General features: G+C 38.4%; 1 protein-coding gene across 2 annotated transcripts in view; it reads left to right on the plus strand.

Annotated features, from left to right (window-relative positions):
- Positions 1-495: 495 nt before the first annotated feature.
- The window catches only part of DSC3 (desmocollin 3), a 46,482-nt gene continuing 26,842 nt past the window's right edge, over positions 496-20,135 (plus strand). Inside the window, exons 1-5 of one of the 2 annotated variants that reach the window (XM_057700225.1) lie at positions 496-891; positions 6,873-6,957; positions 8,571-8,770; positions 10,199-10,318; positions 19,166-19,321. In XM_057700225.1, the coding sequence (XP_057556208.1) occupies positions 823-891; positions 6,873-6,957; positions 8,571-8,770; positions 10,199-10,318; positions 19,166-19,321 (630 nt within the window). In that variant the 5' untranslated portion in view covers positions 496-822. The remainder of the gene's footprint in view (positions 892-6,872; positions 6,958-8,570; positions 8,771-10,198; positions 10,319-19,165; positions 19,322-20,135) is intronic. The other variant, XM_057700226.1, reaches the window with a different exon arrangement.

A 20,135-nucleotide genomic window follows, 5' to 3' on the forward strand; every position in this document is an offset into this window, starting at 1 on the left:
TACAATTATGAGGTAATTACTCAAATCAATAATTTCATATAAGAACAAATTCTTTCTTAGAAGGCTCAAATAAGGCCTCAAAATTGGCAGGAAATGAAAACTCTGAGTATAATCCCTCATATTTGGGGTGCGTGAAAATGGTAAGATATCACACTTTCATTTATTTGCTTTTCATTTCTGGTACACTAAGTGTAAGCTTATTCATGCCACTTGGGATAATTTCCCCTCCTTTATCTTATTGTGAGAGTCAAATTTGGGAAGAGTCCATATATTTTGCATTAACCAGGAGACTTTGCGCAGCATTTGATCAGAAGTTGAAGGGAGGATCCGCTGATGTTCCTGGCACCGAGGAGCGCCCATGTTGGGGCAGGGATCCCTGCAGGCGGTTTTGGGTTCTGCAGTGGGAATGCGCAGAGCAGCGTCTGCGAGGAGGACGCCCCGGGACTCTGGGCGGAAGGCGGGGCAGTGGGGGGGGGGGGGGGGCGTGGGAGAGCAGGCGGAGAAGGGGTGGCCTGGACCACTTTCCCGCGAGCGAGGACCCAGCGCGGCCTTCGAGAAGCCGAAGGGCAAGCTCGGGCAGCTCCCCAGAGGCTCTCGCGGTGATAAAACTTGAGACAAAACAAGGAGGGGCGGCTCGGCGTCTCCTGAGTCCAATCCTGGCTCAGGAGTGCACACGCTCTCGGGCAGGCAAGCCTGAAAGAGGCCGGGGCGACTTAACGAGCAGCCGAGAGAAGCGCACCTTCCGCGCCGCTGCACGTCGGCGGGCTCTGGTCTCTCGCATCCCGCTTGGTGCTGCGTCCTCCGCCCCGGCCCCGCGCCCCCATGGCCACCGCCGGGCCCCGGAGCTGCCTGCGCGGAGCCCTCTGCAAACAACTGCTGCTGACCCTTGTGGTGAGTGGAGCCCGGCGGGTTTGGGCGCAGTCACCTACCCGGAGCGGTGGGGGCGAAGCGGACCGAAAGGTGATGTCCGCGGCTCAGCTCCATCTTGCGGGGCACGGACGAGCCAGATTCGGGCTCGGAGGGATGAGGATGAGAAACGAGTTCTGACCGGACGGTTCCAGACTGAGGTTTTTGTTTGAGACTTGTTCGAATTACGGGTTGGGCTCCCGCTTCGCTGAGCTCTCCCGTGCGCTGTTGCCCGTGGGCCGGGGTTGGGTTTCGCACTCCTTTCCTAGCTCCTAGGGCTGGTGATGGTGGTTGGGGTGGGTTTGGATTTAGAGAGGGAAGAAGAGTATTTGGTTAAGTTTATGAGGATTTCTGAGTGAGTTATAGGGGCTGGCCCCCACCCCAGGGTCCCATTGGTGAGTGGAGGGGTTGGAGCGGTGCCCCTGGGTCCCGGCATTGAGTTACCTCTGAAAAAAGACTTCCAGGTTTTGCCTCCGCTGAAGGCTATTGAGCAGCTCACCGGAGCGATCCACCCCCGCTTGACACCTGTGGGGCCGGAGTGTGCCTGGGGCGCGAGGGGGTGGACGGCTGGATTAGGGATGGAGCTTGGGGTCGGGGGTGTGATGGGGAAGTGGGGTGAGGCAGAGGGGATAGAATCAGACTGAGAGGAGTGTTGGGGTTAGCGTGGGGTTGGTGGTTGCCAGCACCGGGGGAGGACAAGCCCGGAGCCTTAGCCTGCGGTCTTTTGTGCCCTGGAATCCTGAGACCCAAGATGAAATCCACCCGGAAAGGAAGTTAGGGCCAATTCTCAGAGAACTCGGGAGACACAAAGCAAAAAACCGGGAGCTCTGACGGTGCGATTACGTGGAGCTTCAGGCGGGACCACGTCTAGGCTGCACTCTAGACGTGCTCCGGAAAGAAGCAGCGGACCCGCGACTTCCCCGCGCGTGGGGTCGGGTGGCGAGAGGACCAGCCTGGCTAGGGAGCAGGTCGACTCTAGCTACTTGGATTCTTGCTGCTCTTCTGCCCCCAAGCAGGGCGAGCGGGTGCAAGCTTTGAATCAACGAGTTATGAATAATGGATTGGTAGTTATGATCTAAGATATATTTATGGACAAGGAATTGTACAAATGAGCGCGTCGACCTGTCAGGTAGCTGTTCCAACAAAATGAGCTGATGAAATGACTCTTTACAAGTGGGAACTACTCTCAGAGTGGGTTCTTTTGTGATATCTTTGAAAGTGTTTCCAGCTAATATATTTAAAAGCGTGACTTTAGTGTTTTGTGTTTTCCCTGCGAAAGGAATTCGGGGAGGGAGAGAAGAAACTGCGGAGGTGCTGTGTTCCCAAGATGTGCCATGTATTCGCTGGAGGGGAGGGCGTGGAAACCGAGGAGCTGTCCCGGTGGCAGGGGGTGGCGGTCGGGGGGTTGGGGAGTGGCAAGGCAAGAAGGTGCATGTACTTCTCAATAGAGAGAGCAGCAGCTTTAGTGTATGACTTACTCGTTTAGGAGTATTTTTAGAAAGAATTGCCTAACGTTTAGATTAAAGGGTCTGTCTGGAGACTTGAATACTAGATAGTGTATATAGATTTTTTTTTTTCACCTGCAACCCCCAGTTTACAAACACTTTTACTTTCTGTCCAGATGGGTGAATTAAGAGTTCTGTTGACCATTCCATGTCTGTATTTCCTTTGACTCCTGGGACTCTCCACCTTTCAGTATAATATTAAGGGCGTAACATTTTGTTTCATGGATCTCTTAGTGGAACTCTCAAAGACAATTCCTTGTTTGAAGTGAGAGCTCTTCGAAGCAGGTCTTTAACAAAACTGAGACTTTCTTTAAACGTGCTAGCTTTCCAACTGAGCCGCCCCATACGTTGTGGAATCTTCCCTTCTGCGCTTTTCTGCTCCTGAATCCGTGTCCCTTTCCCACCTTTCCACCCTCAGTATACTCTAAACTGCTACAATTAAGTATTATACAATTCCTAACCATCTTTCCACACATATATACAAAGAAAAGGGGGATAAAAGAAAGGAGGGGGAAACTCGAAAAGATCATCCCGTCCTTGTTGAAAGCACAGGAGTGTCTCTTAAAAATGTTTCTCCTTTCAATGTAACAAAAATTGTTAGGGACGGTGAAAACTAATTGACATTTGCTCAGTTGCTCAAATGTCTTCTGCCCTATTATAATTAATGAGATCCTTGTATGTGTGTGTTTAATATTGTTCACCATATCAAATCCACTTTGGGAATTCTATTTACTATTATATATTATAAATGGTATGTACTTGGACATGGTTAATCTATCACTTGCTAAAAGGGCTCTTCAAAAGGAATTAAAATAGCATTTTCCTTTATAACATACCATGCTTTTCCCCTTGGAGTATGTGAAATTCTGCCTGCAACCTGTGTTGACAAATGGGCATTCTATCTTTTCAGACTTTGTAGCATTAAATTATGAGAATAATGTGACTCCTTTACCAGACTTTTTTGTTACTGTTGTTCTTGGTAACATTTGACATACTCACCTTTTTTTTTTTTTTTTTTTAAGTGAGTATAATCCTTTCTATTGTCTTTTGCATTAGTGAAAAAAAGCGCTTAGGGCAAATAAAGGAAGTAAATGAGGACTCGTTTACCTCAAAACTATGATCTTAAGGAAGTCAGAGTTGTAGTATATATTTATATCAGTGCATTATCACCTACCTTCTTACATGGAGATTATTGGTGCTTATATTGAGATACAGCTAAATCCTGTGGCACTTTCTGAGTCACTAAATACATGTAAGCCATGCACATTTTTTGGTCCTGTTGTAATCCTTGTGGCAGTTGCCATCCCATATATGGTATCTCTGGTGACCTGCAGCTGATCATACTTTCCGTTTAACTAGAATCCCATCTTACAGAGTTTGGTTAGAAGGAAATTTAGTAGAATCATCAAAGCATTAAGAATACAGAGAGGTAGATCTTACAATTCAAGGTAGTAAGAATTTGAAAGATAAGATTTCCATCTTGAAGACAGCAAATGTCCACAGGAGAAATGAGGAATTGAAAGTTCTGTAACTGATATGCTCAGTCAAGAAGAGCTCCTTTATTTTTCAGATATTCTGTAAATTTCTGTTCTTTGGCTTCTTTTTTCCTCTATTGAAAATCAGGTGTCATTTTAGAAAGCCCACCGTGTGTATTCACTTTAAAACTGAACGACAGTACAAAAGTGAAACACTGGCAGGTATGCCTGTGGTTTTTGCTCTCCCTTTGGCATTAGATAGTTCTATCAGGATTTGATGATTTGTATGATAAGCTTCCTTAATGATACAATTAATGAAATTTGGACAGTAGTATAAAATGAAGCAAAGCAATTTATTTTTCCCAGATGACAATATAATTATCATTTTTTAAAACTTAATTTGTTACATTTTAATTTAAAGTTGCTTACAACTCTAGGTTTTATAAATCAGATATTTAAAGTTGCCCTGGAGGGTTCATCATTAAAATAAATCCTTTTAAACTCAGTCAGTCCATAATTTATTTATCTTTAAAATGTTTTGTATGTTGTATTTTTTTATTGGGCAAAAGAAGTTTTATTCTTTTATCTGTAAAAAGTTATTTGAAAAATACCTTTGAGTCATTAATTCTTCATTGCTAATCTAATGGTGGTTTTGTTTTTTTACTTTATTTTCAGTAATATATTGAATCCCTGCAAACATAGTATCAAATTTCTTTATAATTCAGGAAACGTAGCATAACAAATCCATATCTGAATATCATCCTTTCCACTATCTATCCCTTATGTTAATGAATTAATTGTACATTGTTTCCAGTGATATACTATATAGTGAGGAAGGTGAATGTACTGCCACTGTATATTTAGCATGGATAAATTTCCCAAACATAATTTTAGCAAAGAAATCAAGTTGCATACAATTAGCTTATGACGACATATATTTAAAGCCTAAAACTGGCAAAATAAACCAGTCTTCTTTAGAGATACACATACATGGGATAAAGTTAAGGAGAAATGGGAAAGCAAATGATTAATAACAACAAAAAAATTCATCCACTAGTGGTTACCTGAATTTGGAGAGGTTGAAGTTGGGAAGAAAATGCAATTGGGGAGAGTTATATAGGGACTTTGAAAATAATAGTAATGTTTTACTTGTTAACTTTGAAGGTGAGTACCCTAGTGTTCCTTTCATTATTTCTTAAAATACATGTGTATTTAGAACATATCTTATGAAGAACAGTTTAAAAAAAAAGAAACAAGCAACATAGAGGATTAACAAAACCAAACATTATCATTTGAAAGTATAGACCAACCTGCTATGATTGAACAAGTGAAAAATAGAGAAGGCACAGATAAAACAATATTAGGAATAAAACTAGGCACAGTTATGGAGAGGAAAGATGTTTTAAAAAAATAGGTAATATTATTAATATATTATTCTAGTTAATTTGAAAAGACAAAAGAGGCAATTTTCTACAAGATACAAATCACCAATATTGACTCGAGGAAGTATACAAACTCTAAATAGACTTATAAAGACACTGAATTAGAAGCCACATGTGTGCACATACACACACACCCTCATATCCATCAAGCCCAGACCTGAGATGGGTGAATTCTTCCATAATTGAATGAAATAGATAATCTCTACCTTATATAAATTGTTTCAAAGAACGGAAAAAAGTAGAACTCTCCCTAACTCATTTTATGAGAATGGTTTTTATGAAGTTGAAAGGTAGTGGCCTGATCTTATTTGTGGACATATATTTGAAATATTAAAATAAGTGGCAGCAAACCAAACCAATAATGTAATTTTAAAAATGTAAGAGCCTATATATGGAATTTCAGTTCCATTCCATTCATCTATATGTTTATCCTTATGCTAGTACCAGTCTGCCTTGATTATTGTATTTTTGCAGTAAGTTTTGAAATTGGGAAATCCTTCCGTTTTGTTCTTTTTCAAGTTTATTTGGGTCTTTGGGTCCCTTGCATTTCCTCAAGGATTGATTTTCAATTTCTGCATAAAACTATTTAGAATTTTGAGAGGGAGTGCATTGAATCTGTTAGATGAATTTTGGGAATACATCTTTTGATCTATAAAGATGGGATATCTATTGTGAATGAAATTGCTTAATTTCGCTTTCAGATTTTTTATTGCTAGTGTACAGGAAAACAATTTTTTTTTGTATGTTGATCCTGTATCTTGCAACTTGGCTGAAACCATTTATTATTTTTTTTGTTTTTAGCGAATTCTTTAGGATTTTCTATGTACAAGATCATATCATTTGAAAATAGAGACTATTTACTTCTTTCCTAATCTGGATGCCTTTAATTTTAGTTATTTATTTTTTGTGTGAGTAATTGCCCTGGTTAGAAGCTCCAGTACCATGTTGAATTGAAGTGGTGAGAGTAGGCATCATTGTCTTGTTCTTTATGTCACAGGAAAGCATTCAGTCTTTCTCCATTCAGTGGGATGTTTTTCATAGATGGCCTTTATCACACTGAGCAAGTTCTCTTCTATTCCTAGTTTGTTGAAAGTTTTTAATTGTAAATTGGCGTTGGATTTTGTCGATTGCCTGCATCCACTGAGATGATCATATGGCTTTGTTCTTTAGTCTTTTTAAAAAAACATTATTGAGGTGAAATGGACATACAGAAAGCTGTGCATATTCAATATACACCACTTGATGAGCTTGGAGATAAGTATGTACCTTGAGGACATCATCACCATCTATCCGATAAACATATCCATCATCTCCAAGTTTCCTCTCACCTTCTTTATATATTATTATTACTATTATTATTTTCTTTTGGTAAAAACACAAGATTTAGTCTTTTAGCAAAAATTTTAAGTATAGAATACTTATTAATGCTAATACAATACAAATTTACAGTTAGTATTGCTAACTGTAGATCTCTAGGACTTATTTATCTTGCATATCTAAGACTTTGTTCTTCATACTGTATTAACGCAACCATTTTTTCCTAGGTCTTCAGTTTTGCTTGTGAAGCCTGCAAAAAGGTGATATTTAATATACCTTCCAAACTAGAGGCAGACAAAATTGTTGGCAGAGGTGAGCAATTTCAAAACAGTGTTTTTCAAACAAATTTAATTTACTTAATGCTAGAAAGAGCATGTTATCCAATCTTTGCCTTTTGGAATTAGCCTGAACCAATAATTAGATACAAGTCAAGATAAGTTAAAATATACATTTTGTTCTTTATAACTCTATAGAATTCTGTCATCAATTCTAATAAAAATGTTTTAATCCATGCTTTTGTAGTCACTTATGTTTTAACAGTAAAAGTTACACAAAGAATTACATGTAGAATGTAGCCCTTTCATCACTCTAGGATTCTAAACATTGGAGAGATATAGGTAAGGAGCTGCGAGAATTGGAACTGTAGTTTTATAAATGTCATAGCTGCAGTGGGAAGTGTAACAAGGTGAGCTATTCCATTCAAAACTGAGCTTAATCATCAATTTGCACACTTGAGAAGCTGGGGAACCTCAAACTTTCCCAACAGCTGGGCAGCTCTGCCCAGGTGGGCTTTACCTGTGGTACAGGGAATATTGGAGGAAAGCATCATGATTTTTTTCAGAGATATAGCTTGTCCCAGAGATACCAAATTAATTTTCAACCAAGTGTCCTGTTTCTGGGAAGGAAGAAAGGAGAGGATGTAAAGAGAAGTCCGGGTGTCCTTCCAGGGAAATAGACCAGGGGTTATCACTCTGCTAGAAATGTGAACACGAGAAAAAAATATGTCATCACTTCTAAAGAGGTTCACTTCTTTTTGACTTAACATTTCCATCTGTGACAAATTTGGATTAAACTGAAAACACTATACATGGGTAACATATGAATCCTTTGAGGTGATATTACTTAAGTGAGTATTAGGTTATTACTTAAGTATTAATGTATCAGTTTGGTTTCTGTCAAAACAGATAGTGGAAGAATGGGATAGATTTGATACTTTTGATATAAGTATCAAAACACTTGTATGATGCTTATATTTTATTACTTTTCACTTGGGAAAATTACCAGGGAGAGAAGACTCCACATAGAATTTCATTGGAGAGTCTGGGAAAGCGAGGAACAGGAATGCAAAGAGAACTGTGGGCCTGGAGGGGTTGGTTGGGGTGTGTGTGTGTGTGTGTGTGTGTGTGTGTGTGTGTGTGAGACGGAAAGGTGCTAATGGGAAGTATTTAAAGAGTTTTCTTACTTGACTATTTGCCAAACTCATACACTCTCTCACTTTTTGGGCTCATGTGTATAACTTCTGGCTGATGACAGGTGTATCTTAAAAGACTCAGACTATACTGTTAAGGGAAACTTTTCTGTTTGTTTATCCTGGTGTGTGCAGGGGCCTGCAGCTCAGCTTTGACATGGTTGCAACACGCACATGTCTTTAATAAAAGATCGTTTTCATAAGCCTCTTAGAAGCATATAAAAGTTTAAAATATCTTATTTAATACAATTCAGAATGATCATTCTTTAACAGAAAAAGAATGATCATTTAAAAAAAATACATGTAAAGAGACTGTTAAGATATTTGCTAAATGCAGAGTGATTGGTTCATTTTATTCCACTTCTGGATTTTGAAGAATAGTGTATAAATTATTTAAACACTTTTTTTTCTTTTTGCATGTGTTTCTACTTTACAACTTGGAAATTCTTACTTGCAGTTAATTTGAAAGAGTGCCTCAGGTCTGCAGACCAAATCCAGTCCAGTGATCCTGATTTCAGAGTTCTAGAAGATGGGTCAGTATACACAACCCACGCTGTTGTGTTGTCTGATGAGAAAAGATCTTTCACCATACGGCTTTCTGACTCAAAGAAACAGACACACAAAGAGATTCCTGTGCTCCTGGAACATCAGAAGAAGGTATTCAAAGTACATGGATATTTTCAGGCATGCTTTCTTCTCATTAAATTACTCTCATTAAAAATTGCAAAGAAGACAAAAGGATACATAGGAATTTATGTCCTTCATCTTTTCTCTTCCCTCCTGTTTGCTTTCCCTTCCTTCTTTCCTCCTCCTTTCCCTCCATCATCCCCTTCCCTTTTCAACACTGGTTAGACATTGGCTTTGGATTTTACTTTGTTAAATCCAAATGACACCTCCTCTGTGAAGGCTTCTTCCACCTCTAAAGTCTACTTGATTTGTGTGCCAGTGTCAGTTTGGTGATCCCTCTGTTGCAGCACTGGGAATTTGTTATTAGTGCAAACAATTTACCTGTAGTTGCTTAAGGCATGAATCAGTCCCTTTTGTGCTTATAGCCTCAGTTACATCTGACCCATAGTCAATAGGTGCATGCTAAATTACTATTATGTGTAGTAGTTCCCAGTGAAGGAGAGGTTGATTTCAAGTGCCACAGTGATTCTGATGTTAAAATAGGATGGAAATCCTGGAGTATGTATGTGTCTGAATGGTATCAGCCATCACTCAGTGATTATTCACTGTGCTTCTAGATTCCACATCATGAGGAATGCTGTTGTGAAAGTACTCACTGAATTACAACTAACTGATGTGAAGCGTATTAATGAAAAAGTCATTTAAATGATTAGATGACTGCTTAGCACTTTAATCAATGTTTAATGTAATTATTAAATAATTCTCAGAAAATACAATGTCTTCCTTGCTAGACCATGAAATGAGATGGAAATCCCTAAAAACTCCAATAGTACTTTCTGCAATGATGGAAATGTTCTATAATCTGCACTATGTGATATGGTTGCCCAATATTAATTAATTAATGCTACTGACACAGAGTGCGGCTAGTATAACTGGAGGATGGAATTGATATTTTATTTAATTCTAATTAATTTAAATTTAAATAGTCATATGTGGCTCATGGCTGCCATATTGCACAATGCAGATAGAGTGTTCAGGCAACAAAGCACATGCATTCTCTCACTCTGGTTCACCTGAGAGTATGAGATTTTAGCAGAAAGAGCAAGTAAGTGCCATCTACAGACTGTTATAATTGAGGATGTGTTCTCTACCTTGTTTGGGGACAGAACAGGAAGAAATGAGAGTACAGTGATGAATTTCCTAAACTGAAAGTGTGGTCATTGTTGGAAAGGTATACAAAATGAAGTTCGTTGGTTTATGAAACCTTTAAAGTCTGGATACATTCTTTTTTACCCTCTAACAGAAAGAAGACCTTATTATCTAATCTTTAGGTTCAGCACGGACATTCTGGAGATGGAGCCTCCAGAGAGGGGTTAGATTTATGGTCCATCCACTGTTTTACAGTGAAGTAGGCTGTGATGCTTTTGTTTATTGTTAATTTTCTTTCTCTAATTTCAGGTACTGAGGAAAAGACACACTAAAGAGACTGTTCTCAGGCGTTCCAAGAGGAGATGGGCACCCATTCCCTGCTCAATGCAAGAGAATTCCCTGGGCCCTTTCCCTTTGTTCCTTCAACAAGTAGGTTCTCCATTCCTTCTGATTGGGATTGCTTTACTCCCAAGAGTCTGTTTTGTTCAGGTTTTAATAACTCTTTAAACATTTAAAAATCAACAGATTTGAAGATAGTCGTGAAGATTAAAATCATTAAAAATCTAAAAAGGAGAAAATCTAGAAAATCACTAAAAATCTAATAATAATAATATGAGAAAGACTCTATAGCCATTCAATACGAGAAAGACTCTATAGCCATTCTTTATTAGTTTATTCATTCATTCAGCAGCTGGTTATTGAGCACTTCCTCTGTCCTGTGGAAGGCACTGCTATAAGTACTGAAGCTAGAATTACATCTGGTCATGGCCTTTGCTCTCATATAGTTTATTAGTCTAGTGAGGAAGACAGAAGTAGGCAAATGATCAGAGTAGTGAGTGATGGGTGCTGAGATGGGGATGGGTTGGGGTGATCTGAGAATTCATGGGATGAGCACCATGCCGTGAGATGAAATGTGGTAAAAAACAAGACTTATTGGGGTGGCATGTGAGCTAGATCCTGAAGGATAGAGAGTGTCGTGCAGGTAAATCATTGTGGAAGAAGAGAGAGGGGACAGAGGTGCAAGCAAGCACAGCTTTTCACAAGAGCTCACAGAGCTTAGTCTTCCTACGCATGATGGGGGTGGAGCAGGAGATGGGGCAGAAGAGGCAGGTAGGGTCCACCTAGAATGGGCCATGTGTGCTCTGCTAGCTAGTTTAACTTTTTCCTAAAAACAAGTTATTTTCAAGCAGGATCAGGTTTACTTCCCGTAAAGATCTAAATGGAATATACACAATAGAAATAATGATTGAGGTGGGGCTAGGGCATTGTGCTTGCCTCTTTCCCTTAAATTTTTTTTTTTAGAACTTCTATTGAGATAAAGTTAACAGATAATAAACTGCATATATTTAGAGTATACAATTTGGTTTTTGTTTTTCTTATTAGTAATGTATATATGGCAGTCGCAATCTCCCAATTCATTCCCCCCCAACCTTCCGCGCTTTCCCCATTTGGTGTCCATATATTTGTTCTCTACATTTGTGTCTCTATTTCTGCCTTGCAAACTGGTTGATTTGTACCATTTCTCTGTATTCCACATATATGTGTTAATACATGATATTTATTTTTCTCTTTCTGACTCACTTCACTGTATGATAGTCTCTATATCCATCCATGTCTCTACAAATGTCCCAGTTTCGTTCCTTTTTATAGCTGAGTAATATTCCAGTGTATATATGTACCACATCTTTTTTATCCATTCATCTGTTGATGGACATTTAGGTTGTTTCCATGTCCTGGCTATTGTAAATAGTGCTGCAGTGAACATTGGAAGTGCATGTGTCTTTTGAAATTATGGTGTTCTCTGGGTATATGCCTAGTAGTGGGATTGCTGGGTCATATGGTAGTTTTATTTTTAGTTTTGCAAGGAACCTCCATACTATTCTCCATAGTGGCTGTATCAATTTACATTCCCACCAACAGTGCAAGAGTGTTCCTTTTTCTCCACACCCTCTCCAGCATTTACTGTTTGTAGATTTTCTGATGATGCCCATTCTAACTGGTGTGAGGTGATACCTCATTGTAGTTTTGATTTGCATTTCTCTAACAATTAGTGATGTCGAGCAGCTTTTCATGTGCCTCTTGGCCATCCGTATGTCTTCTTTGGAAAAATGCCTACTTAGGTCTTCTGCCCATTTTTTGATTGGGTTGTTTGTTTTTTTGATATTGAGCTGGATAAACTGTTTATATATCTTGGAGCTTAATCCTTTATCTGTTGATTCGTTTGCAAATATTTTCTCCCATTCTGAGGGTTGTCTTTTCATCTTGCTTAGAGTTTCCTTTGCTGTGCAGAAGCTCTGAAGTTTCATTAGGTCAAGTTTATTTATTTTTGTTTTTATTTCCATTACTCTAGGGGGTGGATCAAAAAAGATCTTGCTGTGATTTATGTTAGAGTGTTCTTCCTATGTTTTCCTCTAGGAGTTTAATAGTGTCTGGCCTTACCTTTAGGTCTTTAATCCATCTTGAGTTTATTTATGTGTATGGTGCTAGGGAGTATTCCAATTTCATTCTTTCTTATGTAGCTGTCCAGTTTTCCCAGCACCACTTATTGAAGAGGCTTCATTTTCTCTATTGTATATCCTTGCCTCCTTTGTCATAGATTAGTTGACCATAGTTTATCTCTGGGCTTTCTATCCTGTTCCATTGATCTATACTTCTGTTTTTGTACCAGTACCATACTGGCTTGATCACTGTAGCCTTGTAGTATAGTTTGAAGTCAGGAAGCCTGATTCTACCAACTCTGTCTTTCCTTCTCAAGATTGCTTTGGCTATTCAGGGTCTTTTGCATTTCCATACAAATTGTAAAATTTCTTGTTCTAGTTCTGTGAAAAATGCCATTGGTAATTTGATAGGGATTGTATTGAATCTGTAAATTGCTTTCGGTAGTATAGTCATTTTCACAATGCTGATTCTTCCAGTCCAAGAACATGGTATATCTCTCCATTTGTTGGTGTTGTCTTTGATTTCTTTCATTTGTGTCTTATAGTTTTCTGAGTACAGGTCTTTTATCTCCTTGGTTAGGTTTATTCCTAGGTATTTTATTCTTTTAGTTTCAGTGGTGAATGGAATTGTTTCCTTAATTTCTCTTTCTGATCTTTCATTGTTAGTGTATAGAAATGCAAGAGATTTCTGTGGCTAATTTTGTATCCTGCAACTTTACCAAATTCATTGATTAGTTTGAGTAATTTTCTGGTGGCATCTTTAGGATTTTCTATGTATAGTATCATGTCATCTGTGAACAGTAAAAGAACCCAATTTGGGTTCCTTTTATTTCTTTTTCTTCTCTATTTGCTGTGGCAAGGACTTCCAAAACTATGTTGAATAGTAGTGGTGAGAGTGGACATCTTTGTCTTGTTCCTGATCTTAGAGGGAATGCTTCCAGTTTTTCACCATTGAGAATGATGTTTGCTGTGGGTTTGTTATATATGGCCTTTATTATGTTGAGGTAGGTTCCCTCTGTGCCCACTTTCTGGAGAGTTTTTATCATAAATTGGTGTTGAATTTTGTCAAAAGCTTTTTCTGCATCTATTGAGATGATCATATGGTTTTTATCCTTCAATTTGTTAATATGGTGTATCACATTGATTGATATGCGTCTATTGAAGAATCCTTGCATTCCAGGGATAAACCCCACTTGATCATGGTGTATGATCCTTTTAATGTGCTGTTGGATTCTGTTGGCTAGTATTTTGTTGAGGATTTTTGCATCTAAATTCATCAGTGATCATGGTCTGTAATTTTCTTTTTTTGTAGTATCTTTGTCTGGTATCAGGGTGGTATCAGGGTGATAGTGGCCTCATAAAATGAGTTTGGGAGTGTTCCTTCCTCTGCAATGTTTTGGAAGAGCTTGAGAAGGATGGGTGTTAGCTCTTCTCTAAATGTTTGATAAAATTCACCCGTGAATCTATCTGGTCCTGGACTTTTGTTTGTTGGGAGATTTTTAATCACAGTTGCAATTTCATTACTTGTGATTGGTCTGTTCATATTTTCTATGTCTTCCTGATTCAGTCTTGGAAGGTTATACCTTTCTAAGAATTTGTCCATTTCATCCTGGTTGTCCATTTTATTGACGTATAGTTGTTTGTAGTAGTCTCTCATGGTGCTTTTTATTTCTGTGGTGTCTGTTGTAACTTCTGCTGTTTCATTTCTAATTTTATTGATTTGAGTCCTCTCCCTCCTTTTCTTGATGAGTCTTGCTAGAGGTTTATCAATTTTATTTATCTTCTCAAAGAACCAGCTTTTAGTTTTATTGATTTTTGCTATTGTTTTCTTTGTCTCTATTTCATTTATTTCTACTCTGATCTTTATGATTTCTCTCCGTCTACTAACTTTGGGTTTTGTTTGCTCTTCTTTCTCTAGTTTCTTTCAGTGTAAGGTTAGATTGTTTATTTGGGATGTTTCTTGTTTCTTGAGGTAGGATTGTATTGATATAAATTTCCCTCTTAGGACTGCTTTTGCTGCATCCCATAGGTTTTGGATCATTGTGTTTTCATTGTCATTTGTCTCTAGATAATTTTTGATTTCCTCTTTGATTTCTTTAATGATCTCTTGGTTATTTAGTAGCATATTGTTTAGCCTCCATGTGTTGGTGTTCTTTACAGTTTTTTTCCTGTAATGGATTTCTAATCTCATAGCATTGTGGCTGGAAATGATGCTTGATACAATTTCAATTTCTTAAATTTACCGAGATTTGATTTGTGACCCAAAATGTGATCTATCCTGGAGAATGTTCCATGTGCACTTGAGAAGAACATGAAATCTGCTGTTTTTGGATGTCATGTCCTGTAGATATCTATTAAATCAAGCTGATTTATTGTGTCATTTAAAGCTTGTGTTTCATTATTAATTTTCTGTCTGGATGATCTGTCCATTGGTGTCCGTGGGGTGTTAAAGTCCCCCACTATGATTGTGTTCCTGTCGATTTCCTCTTTCATAGTTGTTAGCATTTGCCTTATGTATTGAGGTGCTCCTATATTGGGTGCATATATATTTATAATTGTTATCTCTTCTTCTTGGATGGATCCCTTGATCTTTATGTATTGTCCTTTCTTGTCTCTTGTAACATTTTTTATTTTAAAGTCTATTTTATCTGATATGAGTATTGCTACTCCAGCTTTCTTTTTACTTCCGTTTGCATGGAATATCTTCTTCCATCCCCTCGCTTTCAGTCTGTATATGTCCCTAGGTCTGAAGTGGGTCTCTTACAGACAGCATATATATGGGTCTTGTTTTTGTATCCATTCAGCCAGTCGGTGTCTTTTGGTTGGTGCATTTAATCCATTTACATTCAAGGTAATTATCTATATGTATGTTCTTATTACCATTTTCTTAAGTGTTTTGTTTTTGTTTTTGTAGGTCCTCTTCTTCTCTTATGTTTCCCACTTAGAGAAGTTTCTTTAGCATTTGTTTTAGGGCTGATTTGGTGGTGCTGAATTCTCTTAGCTGTTTCTCGTCTGTAAAGCTTTTGATTTCTCCATCAAATCTGAATGAGATCCTTGCTGGGTAGAGTATTCTTGGTTGTAGATTCTTCCCTTTCGTTGCTTTAACTATATCGTGCCACTCCCTTCTGGCTTGCAGAGTTTCTGCTGAGAAATCAGCTGTTAACCTTATGGGAGTTCCCTTGTGTGTTATTTGTCATTTTTCCCTTGTTGCTTTTAATAACATTTCTCTGTCTTTAATTTTTGTCAGTTTGACTACTATGTGCCTTGGTGTGTTTCTCCTTGGGTTTATCCTGCCTGGGACTCTCTGCACTTCCTGGACTTGGGTAGATATTTCCTTTTCCATGTTAGGAAAGTTTTCAACTATAATCTCTTCCAATATTTTCTCGGGTCCTTTCTCTCTCTCTTCTCCTTCTGGGACCCCTATAATGCAAATGTTGGTGCATTTAATGTTGTCCCAGAGGTATCTTAGGCTGTCTTCAGTTCTCTTCATTCTTTTTTCTTTATTCTTTTCCGCATCAGTGATTATCACCATTCTGTCTTCCGTGTCACTTATTTGCCCTTCTGCCTCAATCTGCTATTGGTTCCTTCTAGTGTATTTTTCATTTCAGTTATTGTGTTGCATATCTCTGTTTGTTTGTTTTCTAATTCTTTTAGGTCTTTGGTAAACTCTTCTTGCAACTTTTTGATCTCTGCATCCAGTCTTTTTTTCAAAGTCTTGGATCATCTTCACCATCATTATTCTGAGTTCTTTTTCTGGAAGAGTGCCTATCTCCTCTTCATTTAGTTGTTTTTCTGGGGTTTTATCTTGTCTCTTTATCTGGTACAAAGTCCTCTGCTTTTTCATTTTCTCTATCTTTCTGTGGCTGTGGTTTTCAGTTCTACAGAATGATATACTGCTGATACTGCTTGATGCTGCTGTCTGCCCTCTTGTCTCCCTTAAATTTTTATTCTTTGGTTGATGTTTAATACCAATGGTGCCACTTGTGTCCTACTTGTTTATCTTTTTAACTGTGTTTCCAGTGTCTTCCACACTTGTAGAAAGCTCTTTCCAGTACTGGACCCTTGTTTCTTCTTTTAGATTACTGTACTTTGAGCACTGATGAGGCATATTAAGAAACGATTTCTGATTACCAAAGTTATACTGATCAGAGGTAATTTTGGCCTTTGCACCATTAAACCAGTCACCACCTCTCAAGTCCTCATTTCCTTGAGGTATGTCCATTTGACCTAGCTGACCTCTCTCTCCTCCTTCACTTGGCTTTTAGGACAACATTCACCTAGTTTTCCACTTTCCTCACTGGCCACTCCTTCTTAGTATGTTTGGCTGGTTCATCCTCATTCCTATGTAGCCCCAACCCCCACCACCCTGACCCCTCAGTCTTAAACTTTGGCGAGCCCCAGGGCTCAGCCTATGAGCCTTGTCTCATGTTTATTTATATTCACTTCCTCAGTGATCCCATCCAGCCTTATAGCTTTAAGTACTTTTTATATATTGGAAACTTAAGACATCATGTCTCTAGCCCAAAATGCCTAATTAATATTCCCATTTGGAAGTTTAGTAGACATTTCAAACTTAACATATAGAAATCAAATGTTTGGGTTTTCTTGTGAAAAATATCCTCCCATCTCAATTAATGTGTCTCCATCCTTTCAGTTGTTGGGGCAGTGGAGTCTGTTTGGTAAGGTTTAGTTATGGAGAGCTCCCTTCTCTTTAAGGAGTAAACAGAGGCATTTACTACAGTGTATTAAACAGTTTACAGAATTGTTGGCAGGTTGAAGAAACAAACTTTAGGTTGAATTTTCAGGAATGAATCGCCTAGCTACCCCGCCAAATCTGCAACCAAGGGACATACTGCTTTTTCCACGATGGGATAGCCAGTTATTTTAGAGCCAAAGTACCACTGCCATGGTCAGGAAGCTGCCATGGGCAAGAAACCACCACAGGCAGGAAGCTGCTCCTCGAAATGCATCTCCAAAACAATCTTAATTGCTCCCATCAGTGTCAGCAAAAAATTGATCTATATCTTATCTCTCAACATCCACCAAGTATGTGAAAAACTACTAGAACTTCTGCTGTTTCAGGAAAAAAGAAAAGAAAAAAAATTGCATCACAAAATGCCAGCAAAAAAAGCAGAAGCAACAGAAAGGAGGCATCTGCCTCACTTATAGCTTCTGAATTTCATGCAAGCAGACCTGACTGTATTTTAATTCAAGAGACCCTGGAAAATGGAGAGTTTTGGGTTTGCTTTTATTTGAATCTTTCTAGCATCTACACTATGAGAAGACACAGTAGAAGGAGATGAAATAGATATTGAGCCCTAATTTACCACATCCATCCAGTCGTTACAGTTAAAATTTTAATTCTTGTATTATTATAGGATAAGGATATAGCTGCATTTTACCACTATCTCAAATCATAGTGGCAAAAGTATGACAGAGATTTAGTCCTTTCATGTCAAAGTGTGATCTGGTAAAGAGATTCTAATTTGAGAAATCACCAGGGGCCCAGGCTTCTTTCCTTTGTAAGCTTGGCCATCCTTGCAGGTCCAAGATGGCTCATCATTGTGTCCAAACGAGGGAACACATGCCTCCACTTTCTAGAGCACAGTCTGGATCTTGTGTGTATTATTTTTGCTTATATCCCACTGACTTGACCTTTTCATGGGGTCATACTTAATTGCAAAGGAGACAGAAAAGTCTTTCTTCTGGGCAAACTTGTGCTCAGCTGTTAAGTTCTTTCTTATTTTAAAAATTTTATTTAATTTATTTTTTTGGCTGCGCCACATGGCTTGTGGGATCCTAGTTCCCTGACTGGGGATTGAACCTGAGCTCTCGGCAGTGAAAGCTTGGAGTGCTAACCACTGCAGGGAATTCCCAGGTTCTAATACTAAGGAAAATGGGCAGAGTAGACTTCAGGGGATACTTGCACCCTCTGACAGATTGTCATCCCTGACTTCCATCTTCATACCACACAACCAAGCCATTGGCAAACCCTGTTGGCTGTATCTTCAAATTATATCCAGAACCTAACCACTTCTCACAACCCGTGCTGCTTCCATGCTGTCTGACAAACAATTCTCTCCCCTCTGAATTCTTGCAGTAACTTTCTAAATGGCCTTCCTGCTTCTTCCCTTACCTACCCACCCAAGTCTAATCTTAACACAACACCAAGACTTATCCTTCTAAAATATAAATCAGATACTACTCTTGTCTAAATTCTCCAATGGCTCCCCGTCTGACTCCAAGCAAAAGCCAACATCCTTGGCATCTCTCTACTACTGCATTCCTCCTCATCTCTGACTTCCTTTTCCCCTAGTTCTCGCTACTCCAACCACAATGGCCTCCTTGCTCCATGAACACTCCAGGCACAACCCTGGTCTGGTCACTTAGCACTTCCTGTTCCCTGTGCCAGGAAGAGTCTTCCCTGTTTATTCTTGTTCTTTTAATTTTTATTAATTCCCCTCCCTAAGGAACATTTCAATTGGCATTCCTTTCAACAGTATATGAGAGTCCCTGTTTGCCTCACCCCAGCCCACAATGGATATTATTGTTTTTTTTTACCTTTGCCAAATCACTAGATGGGAAACTGTGCCTTATTGTTTTCAATTAGGTTTTCTTTGGTTACTATTTCTGTTGAACATTGTTTTCATTAAATTTGAGTGGTTTTAAAAGATCTTTTGCCACATTACCATAGTTCATTACCATTTTGCATGTTGATGAAGTGACAAAGGTGATTATTACATTATTAAAGTTGTATTTTTAAAATAAAAATATAAAAGTTGTATTTTAAAAATAGCATTTTAATGAAAAATTTTTTACTTATGCTTTTTCCTTTTAGGTTCAATCTGATGCGGCCCAGAACTACACCATCTTCTACTCAATAAGTGGGCGTGGAGTTGACCAACAACCTTTAAATTTGTTTTTCATAGAAAAAGATACTGGAAATCTGTATTGTACCCGGCCTGTGGATCGTGAAGAATATGATGTTTTTGATGTAGGAGTTTTATTGATATGCATAATTTTACATGATGAAACTGTTTCTTATAATACTCCATCTACTCTTTCCTGTCTTCTGCACTTCTTCTTAGAGGGGATCTTAAAGACAAAGGAAATAGATTGTGTAATATTTTGGAATACTTGGTCTGCTCTTTATCTCAACTTCTGTTAGGTAAGCCTGAAAAGAAGCCAAGAAATTTAATTGTATTTGGATGTAAATTCCAGCAAATTTCCAAGAGTTAGTTTTGCTTGAGATTCTCTTTCTCTCTCTGGTCATGGTAGTTTCTCCTCTCTCCAGGATATGGCCACAGTGTGTGATGACAACACTTGAGTTGAAAATTTTCCAGCCAAAAGCAAAGCAATGTTACATGGTGCACATCAGTCACGTTTCCTTACACAGCATCTCTTCCCTCTTCTTTTAGGAAAAGAATCCCTCTCTTCTATGGGAAATCAGTCTCCCTGCACCACAGGGATGACCACATCACCCCAGAGCATTTACCATATTACAATGAAAATTATCTGAATTATCCCCCATTGATGTAAATGTGAACAGTACTTATCTCTAGGTAGTAGGTCATGGATTTTTATTTTCTTCTTTGTACTTTACTGAATTTTCTTAATTTATCATGGTAAGGATGTTTCTTTTATAATCGAAATAGTGCATTTTTAATTATGGAAAATTGTTTATATTAAAATATCATTTAAAAGTCAAAAAGAAGTAAGTTCTATTTGACATTACATTGCTTTTGATTAATTAGTAATTTGGAAATTGTTAAATGTATTTTGTTAGAAAACCTCTTACAAAAATATGA

This window comes from Hippopotamus amphibius, chromosome 11 (assembly GCF_030028045.1).
Source record: "Hippopotamus amphibius kiboko isolate mHipAmp2 chromosome 11, mHipAmp2.hap2, whole genome shotgun sequence".
Taxonomy (NCBI): domain Eukaryota; kingdom Metazoa; phylum Chordata; class Mammalia; order Artiodactyla; family Hippopotamidae; genus Hippopotamus; species Hippopotamus amphibius.